The sequence below is a fragment of the Somniosus microcephalus genome, chromosome 19 (assembly GCF_052327205.1).
Source record: "Somniosus microcephalus isolate GS21.2 chromosome 19, FLI_Smic_1.0, whole genome shotgun sequence".
Lineage (NCBI taxonomy): Eukaryota > Metazoa > Chordata > Chondrichthyes > Squaliformes > Somniosidae > Somniosus > Somniosus microcephalus.
In genome coordinates this window covers 59,852,270-59,872,419 of record NC_141005.1, presented here as the reverse complement: position 1 = coordinate 59,872,419, position 20,150 = coordinate 59,852,270, and the positions used below count along the sequence as shown (strand labels likewise).

The 20,150-nt window shown below is 54.5% G+C and overlaps 1 protein-coding gene across 6 annotated transcripts in view; it reads right to left on the bottom strand.

Annotated features, from left to right (window-relative positions):
- Positions 1-988: 988 nt before the first annotated feature.
- Positions 989-20,150, bottom strand: part of msi1b (musashi RNA binding protein 1b) — a 141,393-nt gene continuing 122,231 nt past the window's right edge. For 5 of the 6 annotated variants that reach the window (XM_085961860.1, XM_085961862.1, XM_085961865.1 and 2 more), the window contains 7 exons: positions 19,529-19,646; positions 18,105-18,185; positions 17,779-17,898; positions 13,975-14,040; positions 12,310-12,464; positions 10,474-10,544; positions 989-3,397 (listed from right to left, as the gene is read on the bottom strand). In XM_085961860.1, coding sequence (XP_085817986.1) covers positions 10,503-10,544; positions 12,310-12,464; positions 13,975-14,040; positions 17,779-17,898; positions 18,105-18,185; positions 19,529-19,646 — 582 coding nt within the window. In that variant the 3' untranslated portion in view covers positions 989-3,397; positions 10,474-10,502. The remainder of the gene's footprint in view (positions 3,398-10,473; positions 10,545-12,309; positions 12,465-13,974; positions 14,041-17,778; positions 17,899-18,104; positions 18,186-19,528; positions 19,647-20,150) is intronic. The other variant, XM_085961861.1, reaches the window with a different exon arrangement.

The following is a 20,150-nucleotide window of genomic DNA, read 5'->3' as shown; positions in this document are numbered from 1 at the left end:
AACTTTTGCACAAAAAGATTCCTCAGTGTGGCCAGTAGTCTAAGGGTTAAAGATGAGGATTCACAGATTTCAAGTCATATAGGCCAGAAAGATCCCAGGCTTGCCTTGTGCCAAGTTGGCTGACTGTGAAATAGGCCTCAGCAATTCCGGGCTAGGGAGCAAGAATTCAGCCACTGCTCCCGCTCCCAGACCCGAATTAAAAATTCATGGGGCCCTGGGCACCAAGAACCATTAAAAACTACCCAACACTAGGAGAAGGCTGGGTGCCGCTCTACTCATGGTGGCTTCTTGTTCCAATGGGATTGGGGGTGGGGGGCAGGGATGCTGAGCTCTTGGGGGTTGTGACAGCTGGGATGCCTATTGGCCGTGGCTCGGCGCCCCTGCCTGATCCTGATTGCTGTCTGGTGACCCCCCTAGTTGGAAGCGCACAAGTGGACACTGGGTGAGGACCAGGCAGGGCCCGGCTGTGAAGGCCTCCATAGTCGGATAACCTGCCGGCCCTCACAGGTGAATAATGACCACTGGGCCGAACTACTGTCCGGCAAACTGTTGAACTGCACGTCCAGCAAGAGCACTGACTGTCCGCTCAACATGGCCTCAAGGGAGGGGGACGGGGACGGAAAGAAAACAGAAAATAAAATCAGCTTCTTCAACTCAAAATAATGACCTGTTTAGGAATAAATTAAGTCAGGTAACTCCACTGGTGAATCACAAACAACTGTCAACAAACAAGCATGTAGCATCAAGTCTAACAAATAGTGAGATGTCGCTCAGTAGCAGCAGCAAGCCCTGAGATTCAGCACATTTGTGAATGTTACAAGTGTTGTCATTCAGCAGTCGTTCGATGTTAGTGCTGCTCCGGGGAGGGGAGCAGCGTGAGGGGAGAATAGTTTCCAGAAAGTTGCAGCCAGCCTGCTGTTTTTTGAGGAGACCACACCACAGACTAAAAGAATTGAGAGAGGGAGGACAAGAGAGGGAGACACGCATGGAAAGTTTCAAATAATTTATTAGGAATTTTAAATGAAATCTGAAAAAGGGTTACAGAGCCAGAGATGACATTTCTCAGATTGCAATAACTTACTGGCAAAAAAAAATAGACAGAAACGTAAAAAGGATTAAAAAGCAAAAACCTCTGCCTGGCAGTACAATGCATTGGGGGAGCAAGACATTATTTACCAAACACCGCTTCATCTAGAAGAGAAAAAAAACAATTTAAACAAAAAATATAATTGCTCCCCTTGATGCACTTTCACAAAATAGCATTTATTGCTGTCACAAACAAGAGTTTGCATTTCCAGTAGTGTTTTTTTTTAAATCAAGAGCAAAGCTAGCAACTCTCCACAGACCTGTCAGTCTCTCCACTGACATGGGACAAGTAAATGCCCCTGGAATAAACTGACAGAGAATCGCAGCATTTAATGCCCTAAAAATCTTTTTCTTTTTTTAAAAACAGTTTTCTGTTTTGCTATTTTCTTTTCACTGTAAGCGCTAAACTGGCCTTAATCTTCTTTAAAAAATCAATTCCTGGGTCTTTCATTTTTTTTTTTCTCCCTCCCTCCAAAACACATTAATTAAAAAAGTATTTTACAATAATTCAATGCGACTCTTTCCGTCTGTGATTATGTCATATATTAAAAGGTGTCGTTAAACCCGCGGGGGGAGGTGAGGAGAAGCCTCTTTCTCAGGTCAACTTCATTTTCTCGTCTTTTAAAACAAAAGGTTCTGGCGTTCGTTGTACAAGCTCTTTACTTGCTCCTGCTCGGGGGAGCCCCCCTGCTCATGGGGGCCCCCCTCCTCCGCCAGGACCCGAAGGATCGCGCTGCGTTCGCTGACCGGGCGGCTGGGGCTCCCCGCAACCTTCTGCCAACATCGCTTTATGCTGGTTACCAGCGGGTGCTCGGGTACAGCTCGACGGCCCAGAGACAATTTGGTTCAGGAGGGTGGGGGGCTTTGGGGGGGATTAAAAGAAAAACTTAAATCGTAGTAAAGGTCGCCCCCCCTCCAAGTCCTACCACACCGCGCCCCCACCCCCCCACCCCCCCCACCACGTGCAAGTTTGCCCTTCACAGTAAATGGTGGTATGACTTGACTTGACTTGACTTGGCTCTACTGCTCATGCTCAGGAAGCTCCTCTTTCTTCTCGTGCCTACTGCCGAGAAGGCATCGATTTCCACATTACATTATGCACGGTGAGTAAGGTCAGTTAAGATGCACGTTGCTACTGAATTGGAAGTGCAGGCTGTTTACAAAGAGTTTAAAATAAACAAAAACTAAGCACGTACGAGCACTAAGGTTACTACTAAAAACTGGGAGAGTTGACAGCTTTGTGGAAGTGACCAGCTGAGGTAAAACAGCGGCAGCTATAGCAACAACCATTCTTTCTCAAACTAGGGTCAAAAATGGAGGCCAGGCCCGGCCTACACAACCTTTATAGATATGTAGTGTATGTGTGGATTTTATATTTTTGTTTAGCAGCTTCATGACCTCTTGAGGTACCGTTCATTTCTTACCAATGTCCTTCATTTAAATGAGAAGTCAGAGAAAAAAAACGCAATTCTACAGTAAATTAGCCCCGTACGATGTCAACTACAGAATCTGCTAGGAAGTCAAAGGTCAACTACAGTATTGCTAAGTCTCAGGCTGTGTAGGGGCCTCGGGCCTACCCTTTTCTCAAAAAAAATACTACCATACTCAAAAAAGAACCTTTTGTGCAGAAGGCAAATACAAATCCAGCTTGTTCTATTTACATATTTTACAGAAACGTTTTATCCAATTTCAGAAAAAAATACTTTTATGATTCATAGTGTTTTTTTTTACCAAAATATACATTTTTGTCCTGCAGATGTTGTTTTTTTGTTCCATGATAACTGGAATTCAGTGTTAATAGATGACATTTACAAAGAATATCAAAATAAATTGTATTTAGACAAGATTCCATTTTCTTCAGGAGTGTTTTACATTACCCTCTTTAGCTCTTACTCATTAAAAACAAGATCTGGCAAAAAAAAATGGTCAAAAAAAATATGAAGCAAAATGTCCTTAGCAAAATTTTCTAATACAATCACAAAACTCTCATTTTAAAATGAATGCATCTAAGCACTTTCAAATAAGCAACAACAACAAAAAAAGACACGGCTTAAAACTCATCGATCATTAAGCTAAAAAAAAAAGTAATAAAATAAAAATAAATTAAACAAAAAAAAAAATCAGGATAAACAAAGAAGCGTAAACTTTAAATGTTAGTGAAGGAGTGAGATGTTCTCTTCAGTTGGTGGGGTCGGGTGGTCGGAGTTGAGTTTGTGGTAGTAAGTCAGTGTGTGCAGTAAAATTATTAAAAAGTCGCCTGAGCTCCACCAAAACCCATGCTTCCCCCTCCTCTTGCTGACAGGCTGGGGCCCTGGAGGGAAGAGAAACGGAGATTGTTGGCATTATCAGGAATAAAACCTCCACCCAAACACCACAACAACAACCACCAGCTTGCAGCCTTCGAAGTACAAACTGCAACCTCTGTGTTTTCCCGAGCTCTGGTTTTCTCTGCCGCTATCCAGCAGGTGCCGGGCTACAGCCGGGGTTGGGAAGTCGACTCGCCCTGGGAGAGCTCCGTTCCGAGACTCCCTCGTGTGCTATGGAGCAGCAACTCAAACCACTTCGTAACCTGCAAGTATCGCGGCTCCCTCGGAGAGATATCGTTGAGCTTTTTAAACATAAATTGCTTTGGAAACAAAGCAGAAAGAAATCTCACTGTGACCCAGGCTCAGTGACCCAACTGGCAGTGAGATTAGGCGCGGGGACAGGGGCCGGGGGGGGGGGAGGGGGGCATGTATCGCAGGGACATAGAAACATAGGAGATAGGAGCAGCAGTAGGCCATTCGGCCCGTCGAGCCTGCTCCGCCATTCAATGCGATCATGGCTGATCATCCAAATTCAGTACCCGGTCCCTGCCTTCTCCCCATGCCCCTTGATCCCTTTAGCCTTAAGAAATATATCCAACTCTTTAATATATTTAATGAACTGGCCTCCACCGCCTTCTGTGGCAGAGAATTCCACAGGTTCACCACTCTCTGGGTGAAGAAATTCCTCCTCATCTCTGTCCTAAATGGCTTACCCCTTATCCTTAGACTGTGACCCCTGGTTCTGGACTCCCCGACCATCGGGAACATCCTTCCAGCATCTAGTCTGTCCAGTCCTGTCAGAATTTTATAAGTTTCAATGAGATCACCTTTCATTCTTCTAAACTCCAGCGAGTACAAGCCCAATCGACCCAATCTCTCCTCATACATCATTCCTGCCATCCCAGGTATCAGCCTGGTGAATCTTCGCTGAACTCCTTCTATGGCAAGAACATCCTTCCTCAGGTAAGGCGACCAAAACTGCACACAATACTCAAGATGTGGTCTCACCAAGGCCCTGTACAACTGCAGCAAGACATCCTTGTTCCTGTACTCGAACCCTCACGCTACGAAGGCCAACATACCATTTGCCTTCTTAACCGCCTGCTGCACCTGCATGCTTACCTTCAGCGACTGGTGCACAAGGACGCCCAGGTCTCGTTGCACTTCCCCTTCTCCCAATCTATTGCCATTCAGATAATAATCTGCCTTCTTGTTTTTGACACCAAAGCGGATAACCTCGCATTTATCCACGTTATATTGCATCTGCAATGCTTCTGCCCAATCACCTGTCCAAATCATACTGGAGTTTCTTGGCATCCTCCTCACAGCACACACGCCCACCCAGCTTTGTGTCGTCTGCAAACTTGGGAGATATTACATCTAGTTCCCTCATCCAGATCATTAATATATATTGTGAATAGCTGGGGTCCAAGGACCGATCCCTGCGGTACCCCACTAGTCACTGCCTGCCACTCGGAAAAGGAGCCGTTATTCCAACTCTTTGCTTTCTGTCTGCCAACCAGTTCTCTATCCAAGTCAATACCTTGCCCCCAATCCCATGTGCCTTAACTTTACACGCTAATCTCTTATGCGGGACCTTATCGAAAGCCTTTTGAATGTCCAAATACACCACATCCACTGGTTCTCCCTTATCTATTTTACCCGTTACATCCTCAAAAAATTCCAGTAGATTAGTCAAGCACGATTTACCTTTTGTAAATCCATGTTGACTTTGTCCAACCTGTTTTCCAAGTGCTCTGCTATTACATCTTTTATAATGGACTCTAGCATTTTCCCCACTACCCATTTTCTCTCTACCACCTTTTTTGAACAGTGGGGTAACATTAGCTGTTCCCCTTAATATCTTGAAAACTTCAATCAGATCACCCCTTAAACTCCTAAATTCCAGGGAATACAACCCTAATTTGTGTAATCTCTCCTCGTAACTTAACCCTTGAAGCCCGGGTATCATTCTGGTAAACCTACGCTGCAATCCCTCCAAGGTGTGGTGCCCAGAACTGCTCACAGTACTCCAGGTGTGGTCTAACCAGGGTTTTGTATAGCTGCAGCATAACTTCTACCCCCTTGTATTCTAACCCTCTCGATATAAAGGCCAGCATTACATTAGCTTTTTTGATTATTTTCTGTACCTGTCCATGATTTTAAGGACCCCCCAAGTCTCTTTGGACCTCCACTGTTTTTAGCTTTTCGCCATTTAGAAAGTACCCTGGCCTAGAAATTCAGTATAGCCACTTTTGGGGCGGTAAAGTCGGGCGGCCGCTAAAGTTTGCGCCCGGCGCAAAGTCGCTCCCCCTTCGCTGATATTCAGTTGCAACGCCCCAAGAGGTTGCTGCTGCGCTAAAACAGGCGATGCACGACTATCTTTAGGCGCTAAGCCGGCGGTGCTGAGCGATACCACCGAGGCCGGGCGCAGCGCAGGTGCGGCGAGTTTTTGATTGACGGCAGACACTCTGGCGCCGGTCAGCTCTTAAAGGGGGAGGGTCGATTTGTTTGCCTGCCACACCCTGCACACTGCAGCCATCAACCTAGGCCTGACCACTTCAGCTTCACCTGTACAACGCCCAGGACTATGGAGAAGGCCAGGGAGAGAGCGCAGCGCTTCAGCGACGGTGACCTGAGGGTGCTGGTTGGCGGAGTGGAGCGCAGGCGCCATGTTTTGTACCCAGAAGGTGGCAAGAGGCCGCTGCCCAGCGCCTACCGGAAAGCCTGGAGGGAGGTGTCCAACAGGGTCTCTTCCAACAGCGTGGTTGCCAGGACTGCTGTGCAATGCCGCAAGAAGTTCAACGACCTCACTCGGGTTGTCAGTGTGAGTACCCTTTCCAGTGTCCTCCTCATCCTTGCATGTGCACCTCACATTATGGGCAAAGGGACCTGAAAGCCCTAATAGCCAGCCCTCATCCAGCAGCTATGGGACTGGCATGAAAATCACTTGCACATTCAGCACTTTACACACTGTCCAAGCTATTCGACCATGGGAGGCAGTGCAGACCAGATCAGGGCTACACACTGTCCAAGCTATTCGACCATGGGAGGCAGTGCAGACAAGATCAGGGCTACACACTGTACAAGCTATTCGACCATGGGAGGCAGTGCAGACAAGATCAGGGCTACACACTGTACAAGCTATTCGAACATGGGAGGCAGTGCAGACAAGATCAGGGCTACACACTGTACTTAGAGGCCGTCCTTTCTCTTGCAGGCCAAGGTTGCGCACAACCGGCGCAACCAAACTGAGACCGGGGGAGGCCGTCCTGACATCAAAGAGCTCTCCGACCTCGACCAGCGTGTGGAGCGCATTATGGGAGGCCGGCTGATTGGCCCCGTCGCCAGTGGAGATGCCGACCCTGTTCTGGGCACCAATGGTAAGGGCATGACCTTTTGGACCTCTCTCGTTCCACTTGCGCATCAGATCAGCATCCTTTGCCACTGTCCGACCAATGCGGTGAATGGCACCACTCATGCCTCCCTCGCTGCCGCCCTGTCCTCACTCTAAAGCTACTCTTGTGCCTTCCTGCTTTCAGATGGTGAATCGCCAGGTGAGGAGGCGGGCCCTCAAGCTGCCACTGTCAGCCCTTCGGAAGACGAGGAGGAGGAAGAGGAAGCCGGCCCATCAGTGCCACCCTCAGCCGCGCCAGCCCATGCCGATGTAGGGGACACGTCTTCCCTGGAGGGGAGCCGGGGGGAAGGGTTGGAGGAGAGTGAAGCTCCAGGGCCCAGCAGCCTGCAGCAACGCGGGAGGGGTGGGGAAGCTCGGCGGACTTCTCCCCAGAGGGTGAGTGCGGCCTCCAGTCCTGCGACGGTGAGCGCAGAGGAGGTGCGCCTCCTAGAGGAAATGGCCGTCCAGGCTGAGCACAGGCACACTGAGCTCATGGCTGCAGTGGCAAGGATGCCTGACTCCATAGAGTCACTGGCAAGGAGTGTGCAGGAATTCGGGTCAGCACAGGCCAGGAGTCTGCAACAATTCAGTGCAGCACAGGCCAGGAGTCTGGAACAATTCAATGCAGCACAGGCCAGGAGTGTGCAGGACATCAATGCAGCACAGGCCAGGAGTCTGCAGGACATCGCGGCAGCACAGGCCAGGAGTCTGCAGGACATCGCGGCAGCACAGTCGGCTTCTAGCCAAGTGCTCAGTCGTGCCGTCCATTCACTGGCTGGTGTATTGCGGACACAGACCAGGGCCACACGGGCACTAACTGCTGCCACCCTCGCTGGATCAGCCAGGCCTCGCCAGGGCACTCGCCGCGCAGCAGCAGCCCAGCAATCTGTCCTTCAGCTGGTTGCTGCGCATGCTGCACTGCTGGCCCGTGCGAGTGCCAATGTGTCAGGCGACCAGCGAGCACCTGCGATCTGCCAGGTTGCCACCATTCCTGCAGCCGACACTGCCACTCCGCCATTGCAGCTGCCACGAGCTGCTGGACAGACTGCTGCCGCCCAGCCACAGTTGGAGCAGTCAGCAGCCGGCCACTCCAAGGCCAGAGCTGGTGCAGGCCGACCCCCAAGGGCATCTGCCGTCTCGCCATCTGCCCCTCAGCAGCCTTCCCCCAGCCTTGCTGCAGCCACTGGGCTCCCATTGAGGAGGAGCAGCAGGGCGGGCAGGGGCCAGGCAAGGATGCGCAAGGCATTGCCCTCGCAGGGCAAAAAGTAGAGGTATGCACAAATGCCTGGTGCTTGTTGGAAGGCCGACACTTGTGCAGTTGTTTGGGTGTAAGGCCGAGACTGGTGTCTATCTTTATTTGTGTAAGGCCGAGACTGATGTCTTTCTTTCTTTTTGTAAGGCCGAGACTGGTATTTTTGTGTTTTTGGAGGGGACTTCTCCACATGAGCATGTAATGTGGGAAGGGCAGAGGTTTTCAATAAATTTTTGTTGTTAAATTGCAGTGTGCATGGTTTTTTGGTTAAATACTGGTTGCCCTGCTCGGCGGAGGGCTTGTGGAGCGGCTACATTCATCTGCTGACATTGGCACAAGCCAGTCCCTGAGAGGGGGCCTAGAACCAACGTTCAATAAGCCGGCGACGGGTGGCCCTTGCACTTTGTGCCTCCCTCCTGTGCTGGTCCTCCTCCTCCTCCTCCTCAGGTGGTCCTCCAATGTGTGGTGGCAGTGGCTGAGTCCTGCGGATAGCCAGGTTGTGCAGCATGCAGCAAACGGCGACGAAATGGGAGACTCGCTCCGGCGAATACTGCAGTGCTCCCCCGGAACGATCGAGACAGCGGAACCGTTGCTTCAGGACGCCGATTGTTTGTTCGATGATGTTCCTGGTCGATTGATGGCTCTCGTTGTATCGCTCTTCAGCAGGGGTGCTGGGCGCACGGAGCGGGGTCATCAGCCAGGTACACAAAGGATAGCCTTTGTCCCCGATAAGCCATCCTCGTGGGTGAGGCTGGGCCTGGAACATGTCTGCCACAGAAGTCTGTCGGAGGATGAAGGCATCGTGGCTGCTGCCTGGAAAGCGGGCATTGACAGCTAGGATGAGCTGCCTGTGGTCACACACCAGCTGTACGTTCAGCGAATGGTAGCCCTTCCGGTTGCGGTAATCCTCGGCATTCTCCAGAGGTGCCCGCAAAGCCACATGCGTACAGTCAATGGCGCCCTGCACCATGGGGAAGCCCGCGAATGCTGCAAAGCCCATTGCACGCTGTTGCTGCTTGGCAAGGGCCATGGAGAAGGAGATGAACTGACGTCTCCTTTTGAAAAGGGCATTGGTCACCTGGCGGATGCAGCAATGCACGGCGAACTGGGAGATGTTGGCAATGTCGTAGCGGCTTGGAAGGAGCCGGTGGCATAAAAGTTGAGAGCCACCGTCACCTTCACTGCCACCGGCAGAGACGTCCTGCACCTCAGCTGTGGCTGCAGATCACCGGCAAGCAGCTGGCAGATCTCTCTGACGACGTCCCTTCTGAATCGCAGCCTCCGAACACACTGCTCCTCAGACATCTGGAGATAGGAGAACTGCTGGCGGTATACCCTGGGTGGGTAAAGCCTCCTTTGCCGACGCCTGTTGCCCCCTCTCCGTCTAGCCAGGGCTGCCAGTCTCTCATGGCGTCTCTGAGCCCTTTGGATGTAATTGAGAAAGCCAGCGTTTACACCCATTGCAGCCCCCATAATATGCTGGCAAACAATGAGATGTCAATGAAGGCAAAAACTTTTTGAAATCTGTGGCCTGAAGCCAGAAGTACCTGTCCGAGTGTTGGGCCAAAGCAGTAAGCTATCTACCTTGGTCTCTCTCCAAAGATCCGTTTCGCAAGAAGGTGTGCTGCAAAATGGCAGCGTTTTATATTGCAGGATGAGTGCCCTTTAATTTGCGCCCCCCGCGCCCTGCATCGGCTGAGCACCGTTCCACTTCACAGTCGCTAGGGGCGCCAGGCGCACAATGGGGCGGCGCGACTGAAGTTCCGGTTGGGGGCGCACAAAGGGCGTTGCACGAGGAAATGACGTCATGATCTGCGCGCGCAGCTGAGTGCGCGCAAAGACTTTGCGCCGCCGCTAAATCTCTAGTGAAGTTGGGGCGAGGCGCAGTTCGCGCTTCGCCCGGGCGCAAGCCGCCTCGCGCCCGGAATCTACTCCTCCTAAGGCGCTAACGGCTGGCGCAACCAACTGAATTTCTAGGCCCCTGTTCTATCCTTTTTAGGTCCAAAGTGGATGACCTCACATTTTCCTACACTCAAATCCATTTGCCACAGTTTTGCCCATTCACTTAAATCTATCAATATCTCTTTGTAATTTTATGCTTTCATCTTCACTGCTTACAATGCCGCCTACCTTTGTGTCTTTCTCTTCCCAGCTCACGGGTACTGAGGCCAATTGTAGAGCCCCACCACGACCCTGACTAAGAGCAGCTGACTCGGCACGGACTGGGGATCGAAACCTGGGACCTCCCATTTGGGCGATAAATGCCGGCCTTGCCAGCGACGCCCACATCTCGTGAACGAATTTTAAAAAAAACATAATGGCCTCTGGCTATTACAGCAAGCTAAGCTGGTTACAAAACAAAAGTAGTAAATCATAATTCATATACAATACACCCACGCACCAGCCCGGAACCACGGTATTTAATAACTTACTTCCTTTTTCAGATTTTCGGGCCTCTGCTTTAGTGGTAACCGTTTGTGAAAGCTGTCGCAATCAAAGGACCCTGAAACAGAGCAGAGAAGTGGGAGGGTGAGCAGAGACTCAGACAGAGGCCAGTGCGACCTGGGCCATCACTGGGATCACTTAACATATTGGGACACCACAGGGGTAATAAAATAATCACACTGAACCATCCTGCCTCAAGCCGTAAGAATTAAAAAAAATAAAATTAGCCCTGGCAGCTCCCGATTGTGGGGGGGCGGGGGAAGGGTCTCGGGGTTCTGCCAGTTACACCACCGTAAACCTGCCAGATTGGTGAGGGCCCAGTGAAACCCAATGTAAAAAGCAGCTGTAGTTCACCATTTTCAATTCATCACGTTTCCTAGGTTACAACAGTGACTGCACTTCAAAACTACTTCATTGGCTGTGAAGCGCTTTGGGACGTCCTGAGACCATTAAAAGGCGCTGTTGAAATGCAAGCGCTTTCTGTCTTTCCTCATCATTCCCAACAGGTCCCACCGTTGTCTCGCTGTAATCAGCAGTTTTTAAACTCAAGCTCAAAACATCCTCTCCAGGCGCATGCTGCACACCATGGGGCAGATGCAAAAGGGATGTTCTTATTTATTGAATTAATTCTCGGGATGTGGGCGTCGCTGGCAAGGCCGGCATTTATTGCCCCGAGAAGATGGTGGTGATGGATCTTCTCCTGGAACCGCTGGTAGCGGTTTTGATACAACTGAGCGACTTGCTCGGTCACTTCAGGGGCAGTTAATAGTCAACCATGTTGGAGTGGGACTGGAGTCACATATAGGCCAGACCAGGGAAGGACGGCAGGTTTCCTTCCCTAAAGGACATGGATTATAAAAAGAATCATAAAAACTGCCGCTTGCTTTGCTAGTGGGAATCATGGGCAAGGGGCAGGGTTCGAAAGAGTCGTCACTTCACCCCCCACCTGCCCTTGCCTGAGGGGGACTGATCCCTGAAACCACCTTAGCCAGTGACTGAACTATTTTCCAGGGATGGGGTAGAATTACCCCGACTCCCCTCACAGGAACCCACGGGTAATGGGGGGACCCGACACCCTCCTCTCCCCCCTGCCCCACCCTTCTTGTTGAAAATGGCACCAGGTCTGCCAGACACCCACTTCATCCCTTGCCTCACAGATTGAATCCCCGTCATTCTCTGACCTCCTGCTGCTGTCAAAGGCCACAACCCCAAGCAGGACGGTGCCTGGCCGGGGGTCACCCTCACCCTCAACCACTTCCTAACACAAGAGACAAGATGCAGGTCCGTGCCCAGGACTCCCCACACACAGGTGCCGATTTCAGTCATCCTTTTGTACTCCGTTCCCAAGTAGGGTCCAGACACTTCCCCAAGGGAACGGAAAAGCCATGGGATTTTTTTTTAAATGGGCCCCTTCACACTTGCTGTCTGGAGGCTGGATAACCCAGGGCTGTCTGATAGCATTCCCATTGCTGCCTTCCCCTGGAGGGCAGGAACCCAAACAGCGCGGAATCCCAGCTTAGCCAACCTCCCACAGCCAGATGGGCCCTAACGGGGCTCGACCTAGAGGCCCATGGAGCAAAGGGCCCAGTGAGGATCAGAGGGGAGACAGGCTGCACAAGGCCTCAGAGCCGCGTTAGAATCAATGCAGGCGTAAACCGTCACAACTGCCCTCAGCAACGCACTTAAAATTGATGATAACTGGGGTATTAGTCACACTTTCCTGGTGGGCCAGATGATTTGCCTATTGGTCTCCCACGGCTTGCTATGGACAGTGACATCTGGTGGTAGGGCCGGGTAGTTCCGATGAGCAGGACGACACTTACCCCTAGACTGTGGCCGAATCCAGTGCTTGGGGCAGGGCTGGCCGCACTGATGTAACTGCTGACCCCGGAGTCCTGGTTAGCCGCCCCGTACAGGTCTGCCATGGGGCCTGGGCTGGTAGTGCCGAGGAAGCCTCCGGTGCGGGTTGGGGTAGAACCTACCAAAAACGCACAGGTGCATCAGCGGGCTGACCAATGCAGCTCATATACACTGACCATCATTGACCGACTGACCCCTGAACACTGGCCATCACTGACCGACTGACCCCTGCACACTGACCATTACTGACCGACTGACCCCTGCACACTGGCCATCACTGACCCCTGAACACTGGCCATCACTGACCGACTGACCCCTGCACACTGACCATCATTGACTGATCCCTGAACACTGACCATCATTGACTGACCCCTGAACACTGACCATCATTGACTGACCCCTGCACACTGACCATCATTGACTGACCCCTGCACACTGACCATCATTGACCGACTGACCCCTGAACACTGGCCATTACTGACCCCTGAACACTGACCATCATTGACTGATCCCTGAACACTGACCATCATTGACTGACCCCTGCACACTGACCATCATTGACCGACTGACCCCTGAACACTGGCCATCACTGACCGACTGACCCCTGCACACTGACCATTACTGACCCCTGAACACTGACCATCATTGACTGATCCCTGAACACTGACCATCATTGACTGACCCCTGCACACTGACCATCATTGACTGACCCCTGCACACTGACCATCATTGACCGACTGACCCCTGAACACTGACCATCACTGACCGACTGACCCCTGCACACTGACCATTGACCATCTGACCCCTGCACACTACCATCACTGACTGACTGACCCCTGCACACTGACCATTGACCAACTGACCCCTGCACACTGACCATCACTGACTGACTGACCCCTGCACACTGACCATTGACTGACAGACCCCTGCACACTGACCATCACTGACCATTTACTGACCCCTGCACACTGACCATTTACTGACTGACCCCAGATCCCCCACCCTCTCCCCTCCCCCAAGCCGGGAGTGCCCCTGATACTGGTAACAGAGAGGAAATCGCTGGGTTCCGATTACCTCCCTCCGGAGCGAGTGCGGATCGAGGGTGATTCTGGAGTGAGTGCGGATCGAGGGTGATTCTGGACCAAGGGTGATTCTGGAGTGATTCCGCAGCGAGGGTGATTCCGGAGAGGGAGCGAGGGCGAGGCGAGGAGGGAGCGAGTGCGAGGCGAGGAGGGAGCGAGTGCGAGGCGAGGAGGGAGCGAGTGCGAGGCGAGGAGGGAGCGAGTGCGAGGCGGGAGCGAGTGGGGGTGCGAGGAGGGAGCGAGTGCGAGGGCGAGGAGGGAGTGAGTGCGAGGGCGAGGAGGGAGTGAGTGCGAGGGCGAGGAGGGAGTGAGTGCGAGGAGGGAGTGAGTGCGAGGGTGAGGAGGGAGTGAGTGCGAGGCGAGGAGGGAGTGAGTGCGAGGGCGAGGAGGGAGTGAGTGCGAGGAGGGAGTGAGTGCGAGGGTGAGGAGGGAGTGAGTGCGAGGCGAGGAGGGAGTGAGTGCGAGGGCGAGGAGGGAGTGAGGGCGAGGAGGAAGTGAGTGCGAGGGCGAGGAGGGGGCGAGTGCAGCTCTGCTGCGTTTTCTTACCTGTCCCGCGAACCACTGCCGCTGCTGCAGCCGCCGCCATTGGTCCGTACGCGGTGAGGGGGATTGCTGAGAGACCGGGAGAGAGAGAGAGATCAGCACAACACCCGAGACCCACCATCAATAAACCAGCTGTGCCCAGAACCAGGAGCCACGGACCGGGACGTGACCGGGAGCCACAGACCGGGACCGGGAGCCACGGACCGGGGCGTGACCGGGAGCCACAGACCGGGACCGGGACCAGGACGGGACCAAGAGCCACGGACCGGGACGGGACCGGGAGCCACGGACCGGGACCGGGAGCCACGGACCGGGACCGGGAGCCACAGACCGGGACCAAGAGCCACGGAACGGGACCTCCTCTCACATCCAGTCCAGGTCTGCAAAGTGCTGCCTCCCCCAATCGCCCCTGGACTGACAGCCAGTGAGGCAGCAAAACATGGTCTAGGTACCAAGGAGGTCCATGAATGCACCCGGAGCATTGAACAGACTCGGCCTCCCCGTGACCCTCTGCTCATCATCTCCCGGCTCGGCCTGGTCCAGTTACACTGTGAGTTTTAATGTAAACGCAGCTTAAAGTTTGTGCTTGGACACCCGCCATCCGTCTTCACTGAGACATCATTCTGAAACAACAGTAACTTTTACTAATCGACAGTTGACCTGTGCTTTCTGGAGGCTCACGAGGGTAAAAGCAACACGTGGTGTGGAATGGAACCATCCAGGCCTGGGACATCACAGGTTTGTCCCCCAGTCTGTGCCCAGCTAGCTGCGCTCAGCTTAGGGAGCGAGATTTGGTTCGGTACTACTGGCTTCGATGTGCCCGGGTTAGGCGAGAAATCGAGGCCAGAATTCCTGCTTTCCCGTCACCCCAGCCGTGTAGGTGTGTGGACACTGACTGAGCCCAGGAAGGCTCTGTTGCGATGCCCTCGTGGTCGAAGGACCTGCTGACACGTCCTGCCAAGCTGGCAGATGAAGAGTGCCCACTGTTGAACTGTACCCCGATAAATTGGCATCTTTAGACGAGGGGGACAAATGTCAACTGGACCTTCAGGTGCCTGGAACTCTCTGGCGGGGGCCTCCGCAACCCTCCCCCACTTGAGTCGTCACACGGCGAGCGCCCCAGTCTGAGATTGGCAGAGAACGCGGAAAGTTAGAGTCTCGCAGACAAGCCATGCCCTCAGGAGACCTGCCGGACACAGACCAGCACTGAGTGAGGGTGCAGCATTGTCCTCAGGACTTTAAAACAAGAGGCCATTCAGAGTCCTAACGGCACAGGAGGCGGCCATTTGGCCCATCGAGTCCATGCCGACTCTCTGTAGAGCAATCCAGTCAGTCCCATTCCCCCGCTCTATCCCCGTAGCCCTGCAAGTTTATTTCCCTCAAGGGCCTATCCAGTCTCCCCTTGAAAACATTGAGTGTCTCCACTTCCACCACTTCCGTCGGCAGCGAGTTCCAGGTCCTCACCACTCGCTGCGAAAAAAAGTTTTTCCTCACACCCCCCTGTATCTCTCGCCCAAAACCTTAAATCTGTGTCCCCTACCTAGTCCTTGTACCATCAAGTAGTGAGAACAGCCTTTAAAAACTCATTGAAAAACAAGGTGATATGAACCTTTTAAACTGCACCTGCGTTGGTTTGTGTACAGCACTGCCACCCAGTGGTGCGGGGCCGCGACCACACTGCCACCCAGTGGTGCGGGGCCGCCAGTCGCTCCGTGGGCTGCGACCACGCTGCCACCCAGTGGTGCGGGGCTGCCAGTCACTCCGCGGGCTGTGACCACACATCCACCCAGTGGTGCGGGGTGGGGCCGCCAGTCACTCCGCGGGCTGTGACCACACTGCCACCCAGTGGTGCGGGGCCGCCAGTCGCTCCGCAGGCTGTGACCGCACTGCCACCCAGTGGTGCGGGGCGGGGCCGCCAGTCGCTCCGCGGGCTGTGACCACGCTGCCACCCAGTGGTGCGGGACCGCGACCACACTGCCACCCAGTGGTGCGGGGCCGCCAGTCGCTCCGCGGGCTGTGACCACACTGCCACCCAGTGGTGCGGGGCCGCCAGTCGCTCCGCAGGCTGTGACCACACTGCCACCCAGTGGTGCGGGGCAGGGCCGCCAGTCGCTCCGCGGGCTGTGACCACACTGCCACCCAGTGGTGCGGGGCCGTCAGTTGCTCCGCAGGCTGTGGCCACACTGCCACCCAGTGGTGCGGGGCGGGGCCGCCAGTCGCTCCGCGGGCTGTGACCACGCTGCCACCCAGTGGTGCGGGGCCGCGACCACACTGCCACCCAGCGGTGCGGGGCCGCCAGTCACTCAGCGGGCTGTGACCACACTGCCACCCAGTGGTGCGGGGCCGCCAGTCGCTCCACAGGCTGTGACCACACTGCCACCCAGTGGTGCGGGGCCGCCAGTCACTCCGCGGGCTGTGACCACACTGCCACCCAGTGGTGCGGGGCTGCCAGTTGCTCCGCAGGCTGTGACCACACTGCCACCCAGTGGTGCGGGGCCGCCAGTCGCTCCGCGGGCTGTGACCACACTGTCACCCAGTGGTGCGGGGCTGCCAGTTGCTCCGCAGGCTGTGACCACGCTGCCACCCAGTGGTGCGGGGCCGCAACCACACTGCCACTCAGTGGTGCGGGGCCGCCAGTCACTCAGCGGGCTGTGACCACACTGCCACCCAGTGGTGCGGGGCTGCCAGTCACTCCGCAGGCTGTGACCACACTGCCACCCAGTGGTGCGGGGCCGCCAGTCGCTCCGCGGGCTGTGACCACACTGTCACCCAGTGGTGCGGGGCTGCCAGTTGCTCCGCAGGCTGTGACCACGCTGCCACCCAGTGGTGCGGGGCCGCAACCACACTGCCACTCAGTGGTGCGGGGCCGCCAGTCACTCAGCGGGCTGTGACCACACTGCCACCCAGTGGTGCGGGGCTGCCAGTCACTCCGCAGGCTGTGACCACACTGCCACCCAGTGGTGCGGGGCCGCCAGTCGCTCCGCAGGCTGTGACCACACTGCCACCCAGTGGTGCGGGGCCACCAGTCGCTCTGTGGGCTGCAACCACACTGCCACCCAGTGGACATCCACTCACATTACTGCCACCTGACCAATGTTACTCAAGTTTTCAACACACAACACAGCGATTTTAGAAAAACAGGAAAAAAAACCTGAGCTTCGGCCCGTCTCGCTAGTGATTCACGCCAACACCCTTCCCAATCCACCCTTTGGCCAATTAGCACAGCTTCAATTTCAAAACTGGTGCGATGAGATAACGAATTGTGGAACACGGGGAGAGGCAAAAATTGAAAGAAATCATCAAATTTGTTCCCACTGAAGTAACTGTGCAGCCAATTAACAGTGATGGGAAACATTGTAAATATTTACATCTTTTTAAATTATATGGGGTTGGGAGTGGTCAGGATGATGACGAGGCTTCGGAATATTTAGTGGGAACAGCTATAATACGAGCCTCGAGCACCAATCGTGCCTCCAGGACATGGCACTTTAGAGGAACCCGGCCTGTTGTCAAAGCAAACCCCCCCCACCCCCCTCCCCCCGACCAGAGGGCTGGCCTCCAAACCAGAGGGGGAGTCCAAGCCCTGGTCAGCACCAGCCTTCATCCAGTTCTCGACCAGGCCTTTAAAGATGCAATTTTATTTCTTTTTTACTTGCGATGAGGGGGATCGGAATGGGGGAGAATGGCAGGTCGGAGTGGCGGGGCATGGAGGGGTCAGAATGTGTTGGGGGGGGGGGCGGACGAGGGGTGGGGTAAGAGGGAGAAAGAGAAACACGGCAGGTCCAGGCCCGCCCTGCAGAAGTGCACCTCCTGTCGGCCAATCCTGGAGCAGCATTGAAGGCGGCCACTGTGACGTCTGCACCCCAGACTGTCCTGCCCTCCCGGCGGAAGAAGGAAGTGTGGTGGCTGGAGGCAGCAGTAAGGGACCTAGAAAAGGGAATAAAAAGGAGGGGAGAGGAGAGGGGATGGGGGGGCGGGGGTAACAAAATAAGAGAGAGAGTTAAAACAAAGCCTCAACTTTACATTTTACTAAATACATTTCTCTGAAAATAGGGGGAGTTTTTAGTAATTAATCTAAGGGGTGGGGGAGAGCTTAGCAATGTTAAACTGAGACAAGAGAGAGCCCAACATACCGGGAAACTGGTAAGTGTAACCGGGAGCGAGTCCTGTGTAACCGCGACTTGCATACGAAGCAGCCTGGAAGCCCGGGTACCCTGCGAGAGAGAGAAATGGAGAATTCACAACCGCACCATGAAAGTACATTTCTGCACAAGCTGCAGAACTCTCCAGACAGATCGGCCACAGATGACTTTGCGGTCAAGTAGCGATTGTGACTGGGCCGAGGGGCCGGAGTCGAGTGACATTCCGCTCTCGGCCAGTCCTCCCACGTGCACTATTGTCTGGCAGGGCTCGTCGGATAGTGAGCTGGGACAGGAAGCTGCAGGGTAACGGTGGTGGAAGGTCACCAATGGCCACGGAACTGTCCCCCAGCCTGTTGAACGGAGGGAGCGAGCGAGTGAGGGGGTATTAAATATCCACGATCTGAGCCAAATGTTTATGGTAACTGGAGAACAAATTCTGTTATCATTACATGGGATTGTGGGATTCCTACTGCTGGCTGGGGAGGGGGTCGCATTCCAGGATTCTGGCCCATTTTTCTGTAAATAAACTCATGGCAAGGCCTTGCCAACGTCAGACATGGAAATATGTAAATAAGTGAATTTGGGCCGGGGTCTCATAGGGACTTGCCTGGGTGAGGGGGCAGAAGGAAGGGGTGAGAGACAGAGGGAAGGGGGGAAGAGAGCCTGGGAGGGAGAGAAGGAAGGATTGAGAAAGCCTGGGAGGGAGAGAGCCGGGGAGAGAAAGGAAGGGGTGAGAGAGCCAGAGGGACAGAGGGAAGGGGTGAGAGAGCCAGAGGGAGAGAGGGAAGGGGTGAGAGAGCCAGAGGGAGAGAGGGAAGGAGGGAGAGAGCCAGAGGGAGAGAGGGAAGGGGTGAGAGAGCCAGAGGGAGAGAGGGAAGGAGGGAGAGAGCCAGAGGGAGAGAGGGAAGGGGTGAGAGAGCCAGAGGGAGAGAGGGAAGGGGTGAGAGAGCCAGAGGGACAGAGGGAAGGGGTGAGAGAGCCAGAGGGACAGAGGGAAGGGGTGAGAGAGCCAGAGGGACAGAGGGAAGGGGTGAGAGAGCCAGAGGGAGAGAGGGAAGGAGGGAGAGAGCCAGAGGGAGAGAGGGAAGGAGGGAGAGAGCCAGAGGGACAGAGGGAAAGGGTGAGAGAGCCAGAGGGAGAGAGGGAAGGGGTGAGAGAGCCAGAGGGAGAGAGGGAAGGGGTGAGAGAGCCAGAGGGAGGGAGGGAAGGGGTGAGAGAGCCAGAGGGAGAGAGGGAAGGGGTGAGAGAGCCAGAGGGACAGAGGGAAGGGGGGAGAGAGGGAAGGGGGGGTGGGGAGAGGGAAGGGGTGAGAGAGCCAGAGGGAAAGGGTGGGAGAGCCAGAGGACAAGGGCCAGGTTACAATGCAGTTCACTGCTCCAATCCACTGTGTGATTGACATGTGATGCCACTCTTACCCAGCATGCCTATCCCCAGCATGAAGGCGTCCATCCCATAGGGCATCACTCGAGACCGGCCCCTGGCGGTTCCAGTTGGTGACATCACTTCTTTGGGCTGTGCCTTCTTACACTCCACCTGTACCAGGTCAAACAGACCAGTTAGCCCTTTCCCGATAGTGACTTGACGACACCGTCCATCGTACACATGCAAAAGAGGAAAACTTGCCATGGACGCAACGACACAGGGATGAGGATTAGAAATGGGAACACTGACGAGAGCTTCCCCAGAGATTAGTGGCTTACCTGCAGCCTCTTGCCTGGTGCTGACCCACACAGACCAGGAAGGTCCAGTTTATCGGTGCTGGGTCCACATCCCAGCCAATGGGCAGTGGAGGAAGGGGACTCGGCTCCCCTGGGTTAGGACCACGAGAAGCGATAGCCAGAGTTCTCAGCCCTGATCATTATCGAGCAAACCATGCCGGAGAGGGGGACGTGTCCGTATCGGGAGGGGGGGCCGTGTCCATACCGGGAGGGGGGGCCGTGTCCGTACCGGGACGGGGGGACGTGTCCGTACCGGGACGGGGGGACGTGTCCGTACCGGGACGGGGGGACGTGTCCGTACCGGGAGGGGGGGACGTGT